The following is a 16,510-nucleotide window of genomic DNA, read 5'->3' as shown; positions in this document are numbered from 1 at the left end:
ACTGGGAAATGAAGTGCGAGTCAAATGAAAACAATAGTGAGAGACTCTCTGTCACTGCTACACAGTCTATATTAACTTCTGTGTTGGCACAGTGGTACCCACTAAGACAGTGTGTTGGTTTCCAAACAACAAGGATTACTAAGTAAATAAAAGGTCTCCTGAATTACAAAAACAGAGCATTCAAATCTGGTAACAAAGAGGCTCTGAAGGATGTACAGTGTGTGCTAAAGAAAAAGCTGAGTAAAGGAAATGGAACTGAAATACAGGTAGAACACAAACTCAATCAGAACAACAAGAAGGATGTCTGGAATGCAGTGGGTATAATTGCTGGATTCAGGCAATCCAGGGCTCAGGTGCTAGAAGGGGATGTGGACAAAGCTAAAGCCCTGACACAATCCTTATTACATCATCAACAACAACTACCACGTCACCTGGAATGGCTACTGCTAAGTCCAACTAGCAAACAACTGAGGAAGCTACAAACAACAAACACTGTAGGACCAGATGGAGTCAGTCCTTGAGTTCTTAAGGCTTGTGCTGACAAAGTTTGTGGTGTCCTCTGTCACCTGTTCAATCTGTCTTTAAGGCTTCAGAAAGTGCCGCTGCTATGGAAAACATCCGGCCGGCATTATTCCTTTTCCAAAGAAGATAGGCACTTCTTCACCTAATAACTAGAGACCAGTGGTACTTACTGTATGTCTCATATCATGAGGACCTTTGAGAGACTAGTCCTGGACTATGAGTCCTCATGTTGTAGACCACCTGGACCCAGTGCAGGTTGCCTATCAGACAAAGATTGGAGTAGAGGCTGCAATTATCTATCTGCTCCGCAAGGCGTATTCTCACCTGGACAAAGCTGGCAGCACTGTGAGGATTATGTTTTTTGATTTCTCCAGTGCCTTCAATACCATCCAGCCATCACTGTTACGAGTTAAACTCAAGAGATACACAGGTGGATGAGCCTATTGTGTCCTGAATAATGGATTATCTATCAGGCAGATTGCAGTTTGTGAGACTCAAGGACTGTGTTTCTGATACACATGTAAGCAACACTGGAGCACCACAAGGAACAGTCCTATCTGTTTTTCTCTTTACTCTGCACATCTCAGAATATAAGTGATCGGTCATGTCACTTGCAGAAATTCTCAGATGATTCTGCACTTATTGGGTGTATAGATAAAATGGTTGTGACACAGTAGAGGAGTCAGGTGGGAAAGTTGGGTTTCTTAGAGCAGAGAGAATTGTCTGCATTTTAACAACAGCAAAAACAAGGAACTGATTATTTACTTTCGCTGCATCAGTGAGCCTCTAAGCGTAGTCACTATTTAGGGAGTGGATGTAGAAGTGGTCTGCTCCTACAAGTACTTAGGAGTCCACATCAATGACAGGTTGGACTACTGAAGAAAGGGCAGAGCAGGCCCTTTTTTCTTAGGGGACTGCATTCCTTCAATCTGGGAAGCGAAATCCTTCACATCTTTTATAACTGTGCTGGCCAGTGGGATTTCCTATGGTGTGGTGTTCTGAGCTGGTAAAATCACCTCATGAGAGGCCCAATGAATCAACAGGCTAATTAAAAGGAGAGGCCAGTTATAGGAAAATCACCTAACATTTACGTAAACAAAAGTACACATATCATATAATTAACAGTAAAGTGCCTATAAAATCTCTGCATCATTCATCAGGACCACTCCTAAAGGAATAATTTAGGAAAAATTAATTTAGTTAATGTAATAATACAGTAAAAGTTAATACTAAATTAAATTTAGAAGTCTAAGAGAAATTAATGAAACAGAACATATAGACATATGACAACTGAGGACATAAAAGTCTTCTTCTTCTTTCGGCTGCTCCCGTTAGGGCATCACCACAGTGGATCATCTTGTTCCATATCTAACTGAGGACATAAAATGAGATTCCAAAATACCAGGATAATAAACTTGGGAGTCCATTGTCCACTGGGATAAGGAAAATCAAGCTAAACCACTGCATATTACAAGAAAAAAAAAACACTTTAAATAATAATAATACTTTTAGAATATTGGAAAAACTGAAGTTGTGGAGTTTTGAGCAAGAGCTTTTTGCGGATGTTGTACTTAAAACCCTTAATTAAATCCTCTTCACTATAAATTACACTTTAGCAGTTTGGCAAGTGATATATTCCTGTGGTTCAGGAAAAAAAAAAATGAGATAAACTATAAGATATTAATGGTATTTTGAGTAATTTGGCTCTTTAATAGAAGAACAGCTCAAATACAAACAGTCAAATATTAACAAAATATTAAATATTAAATTTATTTTCCAGAGCACTCCATGCCCCATAGGTCACAGTATAAAATTTAGACAAAACACTTAACATTAGAACACAATTTTGCTTGGCAAAAGTATACAGTTAGGTCCATAAATACAGTGGTGTGAAAAACTATTTGCCCCCTTCCTGATTTCTTATTCTTTTGTATGTTTGTCACACAAAATGTTTCTGATCATCAAACACATTTAACCATTAGTCAAATATAACACAAGTAAACACAAAATGCAGTTTTTAAATGATGGTTTTTATTATTTAGGGAGAAAAAAAAATCCAAACCTACATGGCCCTGTGTGAAAAAGTAATTGCCCCCTTGTTAAAAAATAACCTAACTGTGGTGTATCACACCTGAGTTCAATTTCCGTAGCCACCCCCAGGCCTGATTACTGCCACACCTGTTTCAATCAAGAAATCACTTAAATAGGAGCTGCCTGACACAGAGAAGTAGACCAAAAGCACCTCAAAAGCTAGACCATCATGCCAAGATCCAAAGAAATTCAGGAACAAATGAGAACAGAAGTAATTGAGATCTATCAGTCCTGGTAAAGGTTATAAAGCCATTTCTAAAGCTTTGGGACTCCAGCGAACCACAGTGAGAGCCATTATCCACAAATGGCAAAAACATGGAACAGTGGTAAACCTTCCCAGGAGTGGTTGGCCGACCAAAATTACCCCAAGAGCGCAGAGACGACTCATCCGAGAGGTCACAAAAGACCCCAGGACAACGTCTAAAGAACTGCAGGCCTCACTTGCCTCAATTAAGGTCAGTGTTCACGACTCCACCATAAGAAAGAGACTGGGCAAAAACGGCCTGCATGGCAGATTTCCAAGACGCAAACTACTGTTAAGCAAAAAGAACATTAGGGCTCGTCTCAATTTTGCTAAGAAACATCTCAATGATTGCCAAGACTTTTGGGAAAATACCTTGTGGACTGATGAGACAAAAGTTGAACTTTTTGGAAGGCAAATGTCCCGTTACAATCTGGCGTAAAAGGAACACAGCATTTCAGAAAAAGAAACATCATACCAACAGTAAAAATATGGTGGTGGTAGTGTGATGGTCTGGGGTTGTTTTGCTGCTTCAGGACCTGGAGGCTTGCTGTGATAGATGGAACCATGAATTCTACTGTCTACCAAAAATTCCTGAAGGAGAATGTCCGGCCATCTGTTCGTCAACTCAAGCTGAAGCGATCTTGGGTGCTGCAACAGGACAATGACCCAAAACACACCAGCAAATCCACCTCTGAATGGCTGAAGAAAAACAAAATGAAGACTTTGGAGTGGCCCTAGTCAAAGTCCTGACCTGAATCCATTTGAGATGCTATGGCATGACCTTTAAAAGGCGGTTCATGCTAGAAAAACCCTCAAATAAAGCTGAATTACAACAATTTTGCAAAGATGAGTGGCCAAAATTCCTCCAGAGCACTGTAATAGACTCATTGCAAGTTATCGCAAACGCTTGATTGCAGTTATTGCTGCTAAGGGTGGCCCAACCAGTTATTAGGTTCAGGGGGGCAATTACTTTTTCACACAGGGCCATGTAGGTTTGGATTTTTTTTTCTCCCTAAATAATAAAAAACCACCATTTATAAACTGCATTTTGTGTTTACTTGTGTTATATTTGACTAATGGTTAAATGTGTTTGATGATCAGAAACATTTGTTGTGACAAACATGCAAAAGAATAAGAAATCAGGAAGGGGGCAAATAGTTTTTCACACCACTGTATTTGGACAGAGACAACTTTTTTCTAATTTTGGTTCTGTACATTACCACAATGAATTTGAAATGAAACAACTCAGACGCAGTTGAAGTGCAGACTTTCAGCTTTAATTCAGTGGGGTGAACAAAACGATTGCATAAAAATGTGAGGCAACTAAAGCATTTTTTAACACAATCCCTTCATTACAGGGGCTCAAAAGTAATTGGACAAATTAAATAACTGGAAATAAAATGTTCATTTCTAATACTTGGTTGAAAACCCTTTGCTGGAAATGACAGCCTGAAGTCTTGAACTCATGGACATCACCAGATACTGGGTTTCCTCCTTTTTAATGCTCTGCCAGGCCTTTACTGCAGCGGCTTTCAGTTGCTGTTTGTTTGTGGGCCTTTCTGTCTGAAGTTTAGTCTTCAACAAGTGAAATGCATGCTCAACTGGGTTAAGATCAGGTGACTGACTTGGCCATTCAAGAATTTTCCACTTCTTTGCTTTAATAAACACCTGGGTTTCTTTGGCTGTATGTTTTGGGTCACTGTCCATCTGTATCGTGAATCAATTTGACTGCATTTAGCTGGACTTGAGCAGACAGTATGTCTCTGAAAACTTCAGAATTCATTTGGCTGCTTCTGTCCTGTGTCACATCATCAATAAACACTAGTGTCCCAGTGCCACTGGCAGCCATGCACGCCCAAGCCATCACACTGCCTCCACCATGTTTTACAGATAATGTGGTATGCGTTGGATAATGAGCTGTTCCACGCCTTCTCCATACTTTTTTCTTGCCATCATTCTGGTAGAGGTTGATCTTGGTTTCATCTGTCCAAAGAATGTTTTTCCAGAACTGTGCTGGCTTTTTTTAGATGTTCTTTAGCAAAGTCCAATCAAGCCTTTCTATTCTTGAGGCTTATGAGTGGCTTGCACTTTGCAGTGTACCCTCTGTATTTACTTTCATGCAGTCTTCTCTTTATGGTAGACTTGGATATCAATACGCCTACCCACATCTTCCACATGCAAGCACCACACCTCAAATCAACTCCAGGCCTTTTATCTGCTTAATTGATAAGGACGTAACGACGGACTTGCCCACACCTGCCCCTGAAATAACTTTTGAGTCAATTGTCCAATTACTTTTGAGCCCCTGAAATGAAGGGATTGTGCTCAAAAAATGCTTCAGTTGCCTCATATTTTTATGCAATCATTTTGTTCACCCCACTGAATTAAAGCTGAAAGTCTGCACTTCAACTGCATCTGAGTTGTTTCATATAAAATTCATTGTGGTAATGTACAGAACCAAAATTAGAAAAAAGTTGTCTCTGTCCAAATATTTATGGACCTAACTGTATGTACTGTGTATGAATCATACTGTATCTGTGAATATTTTGACTTGATACATACTGAACTTATCCTGTAACTTCCCTTATCATTTTGAATGCTTGTATAATGTCCTTTCTTGCCTCTACTTGCTTAAACTAAAAGGCTCAGCTTTTTCAATCTTTCTTCCAAGTTCATACTCTGCAGTCTTTGCATTTTTTAAATGAAGTTAAAACTAAACAAAACCCTTCTGATGAATCCTTTACAAATCTCCCTTAACTTCTACTTTTAAGACTAATGTCTTACTGGGTAATTTAACATTCTATTAAGTGTTTGTAACTGCTTATGTAAATTGCCTGTTTGTTTTTTTTTTACAGTGAAAAGTCCACTACATCTATTAAATTCTTCTCATCAGCTGTATTTTAAAGTTACTGATGTCTTCCATTCTGATGTCTTTACATTTTTGTGTAACATCTATTTCCATTAAGCTTTATATGCCATATTTATGCTCAAGACTGAATCATGTTCAGGTCCATCTGTAATGATTTTACTAAATGCAGGTTATCCAACCATTCCACTAAGTTAAGTGTCTTCTGCAGGCTGCTTGTTTAGGCAGATTTTTATCTAGACCACTTACTGTATATATTATCTAAAATTGATTATCCATGTTATTGCAGACCCAGCACTGATGTGTTCTAAACTTGATTTACCCCTTAAGGCAAAATGTATAAACTCCTGATGGAAAATTTAGGGAGTCTACAACAGTACAACTGTCAGCATGTCATTTTGCCCCACAAAATGAGGATACTGAGTACAATTAGAATTTACTGAACTCAGACTTTTATCTATAACCATATTGTTACTGGACATTATCAAACCATACATAATCAAACAAAAGCAAGTCCTGCAGGCCTAGTACCCATCTGTTTTATCAGTAATTTTATTAGCCATGTTCTCATGTGAACATTCTGTGGGCTGTAAATAAATAAAATTGTAACTTTTTATTTTATCTACTAGCAAGTTATTTTTAAAGCAATATTAAAAACAAGATACTGAAAACAAACTTAAAATGCATTTACTGAGCTAATTCCTTTTTAAACAATTGACTTTACCATTTTTAATTTCACTCACTAAATAATATTCCTATAAAAGTAATCTTCAGGAGAATAGCCTTATGTCACAATGAGGTCAAATTCTTTTTATAGATTCTTTTAGGAGGAATGAGGGGTGTCTGTCAGGAGATTTTACATTTAAAACAAGAGAAAAACATTAGGCTGAACATTGCTTTACGTGTGTATCACAGCACCACTTTGCAAGAACAACTTGATTTTTCCATTTTATTATGTCCTTCTTTTCAGCTGTAGGGCATGAAACATACATGGAAAAACAAATGAGCTGCTGGGCTATTTACACTCAAAACAGGCATGCAATTCTGGTTTTCATCCTATCTAACTGTGTGAAAGGCAAATAGTCAATTTAATAGGAAAACAGAACAAACATTTAAAAGGTATTCTTCCTTTTGTGGAGTTTGAATTTTCTCATTGTGTTTACATGCAGTTTTCATGTAGTTCTGGTTTCAAATAACAAATATACTGCAGAATATCTCCATTATGAGAATCAATGAATTTTACGTAAAGTTTAAAGACACGAATGGGATTTGAGTGAAGGTGTTTTGTGTAGCATGGAATGCATTGGGACAGATATCCACACATTGTATCTCCCTTCTTCTGCCTATCATTTACTTGGAGATAAAAGATTTATGCCCTATTGTAGTCGCCCATTAAAAAAGGAAATCACTCATTTTGCACATGTATTTAATATGTAAGTCTGAGTTTAAGAAACATATTTCAACTTAGACCACAAAAAACAATAGTCAATACTTATAAGGCCATTATACATTATTTGAAAAGTGATTATGGTTATTATTTGTATTTAATTACAATATGCACTCCATATTGTTTTGATGAAATTCAAAGAAAATGTACTTTACACAGGTGCTCACTCACATCAACTCAAATGACTTCAAAAGCACGTGCTGAAACACAAATGCCTGTGCCAGAGTTTGACTAATCTTGGGCAGGATCTGTTTGGACTTGGCATGTTTTCTGTGCATTCACACTGCCTGTCTCTGTGAGTTCTGTCCAAAGAACTAAAAGTCAAAAGGCAACTCATTCATGGCCCACTGTGAATAAGCGTGTGTGCCGTTCAGATAGATTTGGACTGATGTACAGTATGTTTGTCCAGAGAAATGTTCATACTCCCTGTGACCTGATAATGAAATTGTGACTTTAGATAGCAAATGGATGGACATTAATAGGCTCATGTTACCATTAATTGTCTGGTAAGCAGTTTCAGGTTGCAATAGCCTTTCGAGAAACCTGTGGTGCTACTGACTATCATGTATTAGTATATATAAAATAACCATTTAAGGAAAGAGGGAGATAATGGAACACATTAGTCTATATTAGAAGTGACAATGTAAGGCTCTTTTACTAAAACTGGCTTCCCCAGTTTCTGCTGCTAGATTTACTTCTTCTGTGAAAGAACACCAAACTGCAGCAACGATACCAGTGCCTCTTACTGATGAGTGGATATTGCAGTAAAGGTTTACAAAAATATAAAGACTTGAATTTTATGGTTCAATGGGTAGAAGCTGGTCCATGATAGTCCCATACTATATCAAATTCTTGATGATCTGCTCACAGAACAGTTAGTCTTAATAAACTGTCATTAAAATACCTTTTAATTTCTCATAAGATGAGGTAAGCTAAAACAAGTTCCTTGCAGTTTTTACTGCATAAAAATTGCCCACTCTTCTGTACACCCAACCTTCACCCCTTTATTTGTCAATCTCATTTTCACAATAGTTTTCTCTTAGAAACTTGCACTTCGTGATGCACAATATAGTTAACACTAATCTCTGTAAAATCTCTTTATTACTGCCAAGCTAAGGTTTTTGCCAATGACAATAATATCCAGTTTGATCTCCTAAATGATGTGGCTTTGGTTAAAAAACACAGAAACAGAGATCAATTATCTATCTATCTATCTATTAAGAAAGGAAAGTTTTTAAAATTTCCTCCTCTTCTCACACATTGCCAATAACAAAGTGTCACTAGTTTCCTTTCATTAGCATACTGCAGCTGTGAATTAGCCCACCTATACATTGCTGGCCGAACACAACCCACTACATAAGACTCTGCTGAGAAGGACACAAGTTTTATGAAATGGATCATAACAACACAGCAAACAAACCAACAAGGAAGCAAAACAAAGGATGGTATCCGTCATTAATATGGCACCATCTACTTCTTCATCTTGTAATTGGATTACTATTTAAAAGCAACAAAGAAATGTAAATTAATTACGCAAAACCAAACCACTAAAGACACAAAAGGCATCTAGCATTATTAGTGCTGCTAATAGCGTTGCGTTATTTGAACTTTAAGGTTTCCAGTGTTTTCAGCGGCTGACCAGAGCTTTGGCCGTAAAAGGGTCGGTGCCTGTCGTGGCGGCAATCCCCGAACCTGTTGGTGGACACCAGCGGTGAGGGATGCTGTCAAGCTGAAGAAGGAGTCCTACCGGTCCCTTTTGTCCTGTGGGACTCTGGAGGCAGTTAACAGGTACCGGCAGGCCAAGCAGAATGTGGCTTCGGTGGTTGCTAGGCAAAAACTCGGGCGTGGGAGGAGTTTGGGGAGGCCATGGAGAACGACGAGATTCTGGTCCACCGTCCGGCGTTTCAGGAGGGGGTAGCAATGCAGTGTCAACACTGTATATGGTGGAGATGGTGCGCTGCTGACCTCGACTCGGGACGTTGTGGGTCGGTTGGGGGAGTACTTCGAAGACCTCCTCAATCCCACTAACATGCCTTCCAATGAGGAAGCAGAGCCTGGGGACTCGGAGGTGGGCTCCCCCATCTCTGGGACTGAGGTCACCGAGGTGGTCAAAAAATTCCTTGGTGGCAGGACCCCGGGGGTGGATGACATACGTCCGGAGTTCCTCAAGGCTCTGGATGTTGTAGGGCTGTCTTGGTTGACACGTCTCTGCAACATCCCATGGACATCAGGGACAGTGCCTCTGGACTGGCAGACTGGGGTGGTGGTCCCCCTCTTTAAGAAGGGGGACTGGAGGGTGTGTTCCAACTACTGAGGGATCACACTCCTCAGCCTCCCTGGAAAAGTCTATTCGGGGGTTCTGGAGAGGAGGGTCCGTCGGATAGTCAAACCTTGGATTCAGGAGGAACAGTGTGGTTTTTGTCCTGGTCACGGAACAGTGGACCAGCTCTACACCCTTAGCAGAGTCCTGAAGGGTGCATGGGAGTTCGCCCAACCAGTCTACATGTGTTTTGTGGACTTGGAAAAGGCGTTCGACCGTGTCCCTCTGGGAATCCCGTGGGGGGTGCTCAGGGAGAATGGGGTACCGGACCCCCTGATAAGGGCTGTTCGGTCCCTGTACAACCAGTGTCAGAGCTTGGTCCGCATTGCCGGCAGTAAGTCAAACCCATTTCCAGTGAGAGTTGGACTCCGCCAGGGCTGCCCTTTGTCACTGATTCTGTTCATAACTTTTATGGACAGAATTTCTAGGCGCAGCCAGGGAGTTGAGGGGGTCCGGTTTGGTGGACTCAGGATTGGTCACTGCTTTTTGCAGATGATGTTGTCCTGTTTGCTTCATCAGGCCGTGATCTTCAGCTCTCTCTGGATCGGTTCACAGCTGAGTGTGAAGCGGCTGGGATGGGAATCAGCACCTCCAAATCCGAGACCATGGTCCTCAGCCGGAAAAGGGTGGAGTGCCCTCTCAGGGTTGGGAGCGAGATCCTGCCTCAAGCGGAGGAATTCAAGTATCTTGGGGTCTTGTTCACGAGTGAGGGAAGAATGGAGCGTGAGATCGACAGGCGGATCGGTGCGGCATCCGCAGTGATGCGGGCTCTGCATTGGTCTGTCGTGGTGAAAAAGGAGCTGAGCCGTAAGGCAAAGCTCTCAATTTACCAGTCGATCTATGTTCCTACCCTCACCTATGGTCATGAGCTATGGGTAGTGACTGAAAGAACGAGATCGCGAATACAAGCGGCTGAAATGAGTTTCCTCCGCAGGGTGTCTGGGCTCTCCCTTAAAGATAGGGTGAGAAGCTCAGTCATCCGGGAGGGGCTCAGAGTAGAGCCGCTGCTCCTCCGCATTGAGAGGAGTCAGTTGAGGTGGCTCGGGCATCTGATCAGGATGCCTCCTGGACGCCTCCCAGGTGAGGTGTTCCGGGCATGTCCAACTGGGAGGAGGCCCCGGGGAAGACCCAGGACACGCTGGAGGGACTATGTCTCCCGGCTGGCCAGGGAACGCCTCGGGATTCTCCCGGAAGAGCTAGAAGAAGTGGCTGGAGAGAGGGGAGTCTGGGTATCTCTGCTCAAGCTGTTGCCCCCGCAACCCGACCTCAGATAAGCGGAAGAGGATGGATGGATGATTTCCAGTGTGTCCCACAAGAAAAACAGCACTTTTTTAAACATGTAATGTGAAGCAGTGGCTAAGGGTAGTGATTCAGCTCCCATCTCAGACTCAGTATGACCCTGAGCCACCACTTAACTCTCTAGTCCTCCAGCTAAAAAAATGTAAGTAAACAATTATAGCATTACTTTTTCTTGTAAGTAGCCTTGGATAAAGACAACATCCTACTATTCAAAGATAATGCTTAGTATTTTAAAGTCAGAATGAGCAGATTTTTTTTAATGCAAGTACAATATACCACACTTCAAAAAGAGACACACATACTAAAGACTACCAAACAATAAAAAAACAGATACATATTGAAACCTAACAGTGAGTGAAATAAGGGTGAAGAGATTTCTTTAAAGTAAATAGTGAACTATGGAAACTAAGATGCCAAGCTTCTCACTACAAGATAGAGCAGTGCTAATGAGGTTTATACAAAGACATTTTTAATAGTTGACTGGAAAGACCAAATGAAACGAAGTCTTCAAAGATGCCAAACAAAAACAAGATGCTTATTTGACATTTTTTTCTGAAATTGGCTTTATGACAAACCAAAATCACAAATTTGTCATTTTTGTAACTCCTCTTTAGGAGTCACCTGTCCTCTGAGATAGATGGTAAAAGACATAACAGGCGTGAGCCACAATATATCAACAACAAAAGATTCCCATGTCAAACTTTCCTTTTCATTCAAAAACACAAGAAAAAGTTGTAGAATATGGTGTATACTATCTGATATAGTTTGTCTGAGATTATATGTTCTGTAGATGGATTATTTTTCTTTAATAGCCATTTTGGTGTAGACGTTTGTTTTACATGGGAAGTATCTAATTTTAACAGATGGCTCATTACTCACTACAGAAAGGAGCCGACACTCTGAACCAAGGCTATAAGCAAATACACAAAGTAATAGGTATAAAATAACGGCTCCAGAAGCAAGAAGGAAATATAATGGTGAGAAACAATGGGTAAAAAGAGACAAAAAGCTAAGAAAAATAAGACAATGGAAACTATTAGAAAAAAACAGAATAAGTACAATAAACAAAACTTGTACATTACTGTACTTAATATAGTATATTGCGTGAGACTAATAAGACAACAGCTACATTTACAATATAAAAGCTCACCTGGATCAAATACTATAAGTGGTATTTCAGCAATCATGCAACAGTGGACATGAAAAGCCATCAGTCTCAAATATTATAGATGCAGTCAAGAAATATGTAACAGCCTAAATAAACAAATCTGCTGAAAATAATATCAGCAAAGAACCTTCACAAAATCAGTCTCATGAAAAATCTGGTCAGGAGTGCTAGTTTTATGTTTTGAAGACACAGAAGATATTTGATTGATGGTTGTGAAGGGGCTGATGTTAGTTGAAGAATTTGCAATGAAAACATGCCACAGTTAAGAGAGTGTGACTAATCTGCTTTAATATTGCTTGTACATGCATGTATTGTGTGTACATGTATGTCATTACATTAAGCACAAAATGCATCAATATTACATTAAGATTTGTGCTTACCTAAAACAAATCTTTCAGTGTTATAGATATATATCATAAGCAAGAGAGCTTTCAAAAGGCATGCTAATCCAGGGTGAAATGAGAATGCATTAGGGTTTCTATTACATCTTGACAACACTGCAAATAGAACATCTACTTGTTTCATTGAGATAATCTAGATTCTGAAAATGTCTGATTATCCAGTTTCTAGTGTCCACTGTTTGGGAATATCAGCAAAAATCCAGGTTTTCCATTCAGAACATTCATGAAGTATTATTGTTCATTGTATTTACATGTAACACATTAGCCTTCTCAGAGCTGAGAAAGGTAGAAATGGTTCATTTGTAGCAGAAAGTTAACAAGAAATTTATGAAAACAATTCTTGAAACTAAAATAAACCTATATTGTTTTGAAATATTTTCAGGGGAAGTCTAAAAATATAAACTGTATTGTCGAAATAATAGTATCCAATGTTTAAGCAATGACTACTTGGCCTCATTGGATGAACAGTTAAGTAGGTTTAGAAAAATGGATGGCTATATCAGTGAAATACAACTCAATGTCTTATGTGAAAGAAATAACATTTAATACTAACAATATTAATCAGCGGCTGCTTATTTTTAAAAGTTCAAACATCATCTATCCAGCCAAAACGTTAAGAAAAATAAAACATTTCTAATTAAAAAATACATTTACAACTCAGCATATTCACTGTTCTAGTATGGCTGAGGCACTCTTAACTGGTTCTGGGTTTTAGTTGTGTGTATATTCTTTTAAAGAGAACAGTGCAAAATACATACCAGCCTTAAATGTGATCAGACAAGATCTGTTAGTGCAAGTTCCCTCAGGGAATATCATTATCTAGAAAGAAATAAAGCACAGGTCAATATCTAAATCTGGAAGTGTATTATGAAATCAAATATTTGGTTAAATTAATTTACAAAAAATTGTTAGCAAACACAAATAAATTACCATAAATAGAGTACTATAATGATCTGCCTTTAACTAAAACAAACCTCATATGTGAATTTTAAATGTACAAAATTAGGGTTCTGTCCATTTGGGATTTTAAAATTATGCAAACAGTTTACAGTATACAAAAGTTACTGTGCATTTTATTGATCTACATTCCTCCATCTGTGTGCATGGGCATTCAAAATGTTTAATGCACTGTACAACATCTGTATTTCCCCATTAGTGTTAACAAAACAAACAATTGCATTGACACCCAAACTCTTAATTTATCCTTATAGTAAGAGATGCATATATTTTAATGATTAGTAAAGACAGAAAACAGCCCTGAACATGCAAACTCTCACTTACAAGGTAGCATACAAACTGCTGGTATGTATTTTTGCATTCATATTGTTGCCAACAAGTGCCCAATGCCTTTGGCAACCCTACATTGGAAAAAATAAATTCAGAAAATGAACAGATACTTAGCTTGTCATGTTTTGCTTCTTGTTCTGCTGTTTATCATGTTTGAAATTGTCTCTTGTGTTGAGTGAATTCACAGCCACTAATTAAACTTCTGTCACATCATTAGGATGTGTGAGGAAATCAGAGGAGGTGGAGAAAGTTGGCACCAACACAGGAAAAACATGTACACTTCAGAACAACCTTAATGGGGCTGGGAATCCAAAATGGATTCCTTTAATCCTGCCATGAGTGATACAAGTGTGACAGATTTGAGTATGTGGCATCTTGTCACTTATCATATGGCCAATTCATCCATGACCTGTCAGTGATTTTTTTTTTTTTTTTTGCTGTTGTATTTCATAAAGTGTTCTACAAAGACATTTTTTAAAGTTTCTCTCTCCTACTTCATACTCAGTGCTGACTGGGTCAGCCTCTGGATCAGTTACAGAAAAAAAAAATAATTCTATTGTATAATGTATTTACCCCATGAACACGATGCTTATAAAATATAGTATACTGTGTTAACAATTTCAGTTTTGGTTATATTAATAAGTTAGGCAAAAGACAATGAAATGAATGCACTATGAGGCAACATGCTAGGATCACAAAAAGAGATTAAATAAAAAAAATACATGCATTAAAAGAGAAAAAAAACAAAACTAAACTAAAAAATACCTGAGGCCATTTCCCTTTAGAATGGGCTCGTCTTTTAATCTCTTCCACAGTTTTCTTGCGAGAATCTTGATCAGAACGTGAAACAAACACTGGTCGAATATACTTGATCAGAGCTAGAAAGGAAAACCAAAAGCACAAACTGTAAGAAAATCATGAAGAATTTCATGAGATAAGAAAGATGTTCTTCGGCACTATTATTAAATGTAAATAAATAAAATAAAAATAATGCAATGCAAATGTTTAATCGATTTACAAGGTTACTATCCTGGCATTATTATGAGCAATGCAGGTGCCACCCAGGATGGGGACCCAGATTATCACAATGTACTCAGTCACACACCTACACTTACCAATAAAAGGGTCAATTTAGCAGTACCCATTAATTAGCCTAACCTGTGTGTCTTGGGATGGAGGAGGAAACCAAAATAAATTTGGGGGGGGGTTAAAACACATATATGCAGTTTAGACAGATATAGATCATGCCAACGCCACACAATTTCCAAGCTAGTGTTTGCACCAAGGAACTATAAAGCCACTTAAATTAAATTCATGGCAAGTCAAAAAATGTACACATGTCGCAACATTAGGGTGTATTAGAGGACTTAGTTTGAATGTCAGAGCAAATTCAAACACATTTTTTTTTGTTAATTAAATATTTTTGTAACCGTATACCATATTCAAAAATAAAAGTGAGGAAAGAATGCAACTATGTGCCTTAGTAGGCTGCATTAAATACATACATTTTAATAGCACAGATTTCACAGACAATAGATTCCAATTCAAGTGACTTAAAATGGCCTCAATTGATGTGCTATTGTTAACAAAATGGTTAGTTGTTGATAGTGGAGAGTCTGTGACTAATTGCAGTTCAAATTTCTTAAACATATTTTTGAAAGAGAATTAAAATCTCTGCTGAAAGTTTCAAAGTAAAAATAGGTGCTTTCCCACCTCAGGAACTTTTTTTTTTTTTTGAAACCAAGGACTTTTTTGAATCTAAAGAACTTTTGTAGCATTCTCACCACAGGGACTCAGGCCATTTGCCATTCCTGGTAGGTAATTCCTGGTAAGTTATTGAGCTCCTAATCCAGGGTATGCATTTTTTGTTCAACAAGGAGCTATCATTTTTGGGTTGGGATGAAGGGTGCTGGTCAAGTGATGGATTGTGCTGACTGGGTGACCTCAAGCACTGGCACCATCTTACAAATCTGTTACTCATTTGGACTTTGGAGTTATCGGTGAAGATAGAGCACCACAACACTCTTTGTTGCTGTCTACCTGGTGTGCCGCACCATGCACAACATTAAAGCAATAACCTCTCCAGTGAGGTCATGATCACTTCGAAGAATATGGTGAGTGTAGGTGGGGTGGATCCCAAGTGAACTCCCAATTGCGCTACACTTCACACCGTATCACTCTTCTTAGCCCTCTCCCTGGTGCGACGCACCATGCAATGCATTGAAGCAATATGTTAGAAGGGGGGGGTGGGTTACCTATGAAGTCTGGGGGTTGGTAAATCAACAATATGGGTAAGCAGGGGGATATTCCTGCCAGCTCCTGAGCATGCCTCATTTTGTACCAGATCACTCTTTTTTAGATAAAGGTTATAGTTCCTCTTCTGCAGTGAAAACAGAACACAAGAAAGTGGCTAGGGACCACAGGTGGCCCAGGGTCAACATCAGACAGGAACTCATTGGTTCCTGAAAACTAAAGCTCCTGCTTGTGGTAAAAGGCCTATTGATGACTGCTACTGACTGCTATGGACCATGATGGAGTGCAGGTGAGGAGCTCTGAGATAAATTACAGTATCACAGAAATACTAAATAATTATAATGTGCAGATATTATAGCCACAGCATTGTTTTTAGTGTAAAAGTAAAGCTGAGTGCATATTTGATCACTCTGTGCTTACAAAGTGAAATTTACTGCAAATAATTTCCTCTTACATTCACTTTTTGATAAGTGTACTTTTTGCTATTTGAGATATATCTCAATGAAAACTGAACTTTCTCAACAAATTTCTTTGAATGACAAATGTGCCAAATTAAAAAAAAAAAAATTCAGTCCCCTGGGATTCGAGCTGTTTCATGAGGACAGACAGATG

The 16,510-nt window shown here is 38.8% G+C and overlaps 1 protein-coding gene across 1 annotated transcript in view; it reads right to left on the bottom strand.

The window, feature by feature from the left end:
* Positions 1 to 16,510, bottom strand: part of LOC114664018 (lysophosphatidylcholine acyltransferase 1-like) — a 175,351-nt gene that overhangs the window by 35,934 nt on the left and 122,907 nt on the right. Inside the window, exons 4-5 of the mRNA XM_028817990.2 lie at positions 14,411 to 14,523; positions 13,117 to 13,177 (exon numbers count right to left, since the gene is read on the bottom strand). Of these exons, the coding sequence (XP_028673823.1) occupies positions 13,117 to 13,177; positions 14,411 to 14,523 (174 nt within the window). The remainder of the gene's footprint in view (positions 1 to 13,116; positions 13,178 to 14,410; positions 14,524 to 16,510) is intronic.

Source organism: Erpetoichthys calabaricus, chromosome 13 (assembly GCF_900747795.2).
Source record: "Erpetoichthys calabaricus chromosome 13, fErpCal1.3, whole genome shotgun sequence".
Classification (NCBI taxonomy): Eukaryota; Metazoa; Chordata; class Cladistia; order Polypteriformes; family Polypteridae; genus Erpetoichthys; species Erpetoichthys calabaricus.
The sequence above is the reverse complement of the archived record's forward strand: the minus strand, read 5'-3'. Positions and strand labels throughout refer to the sequence as shown.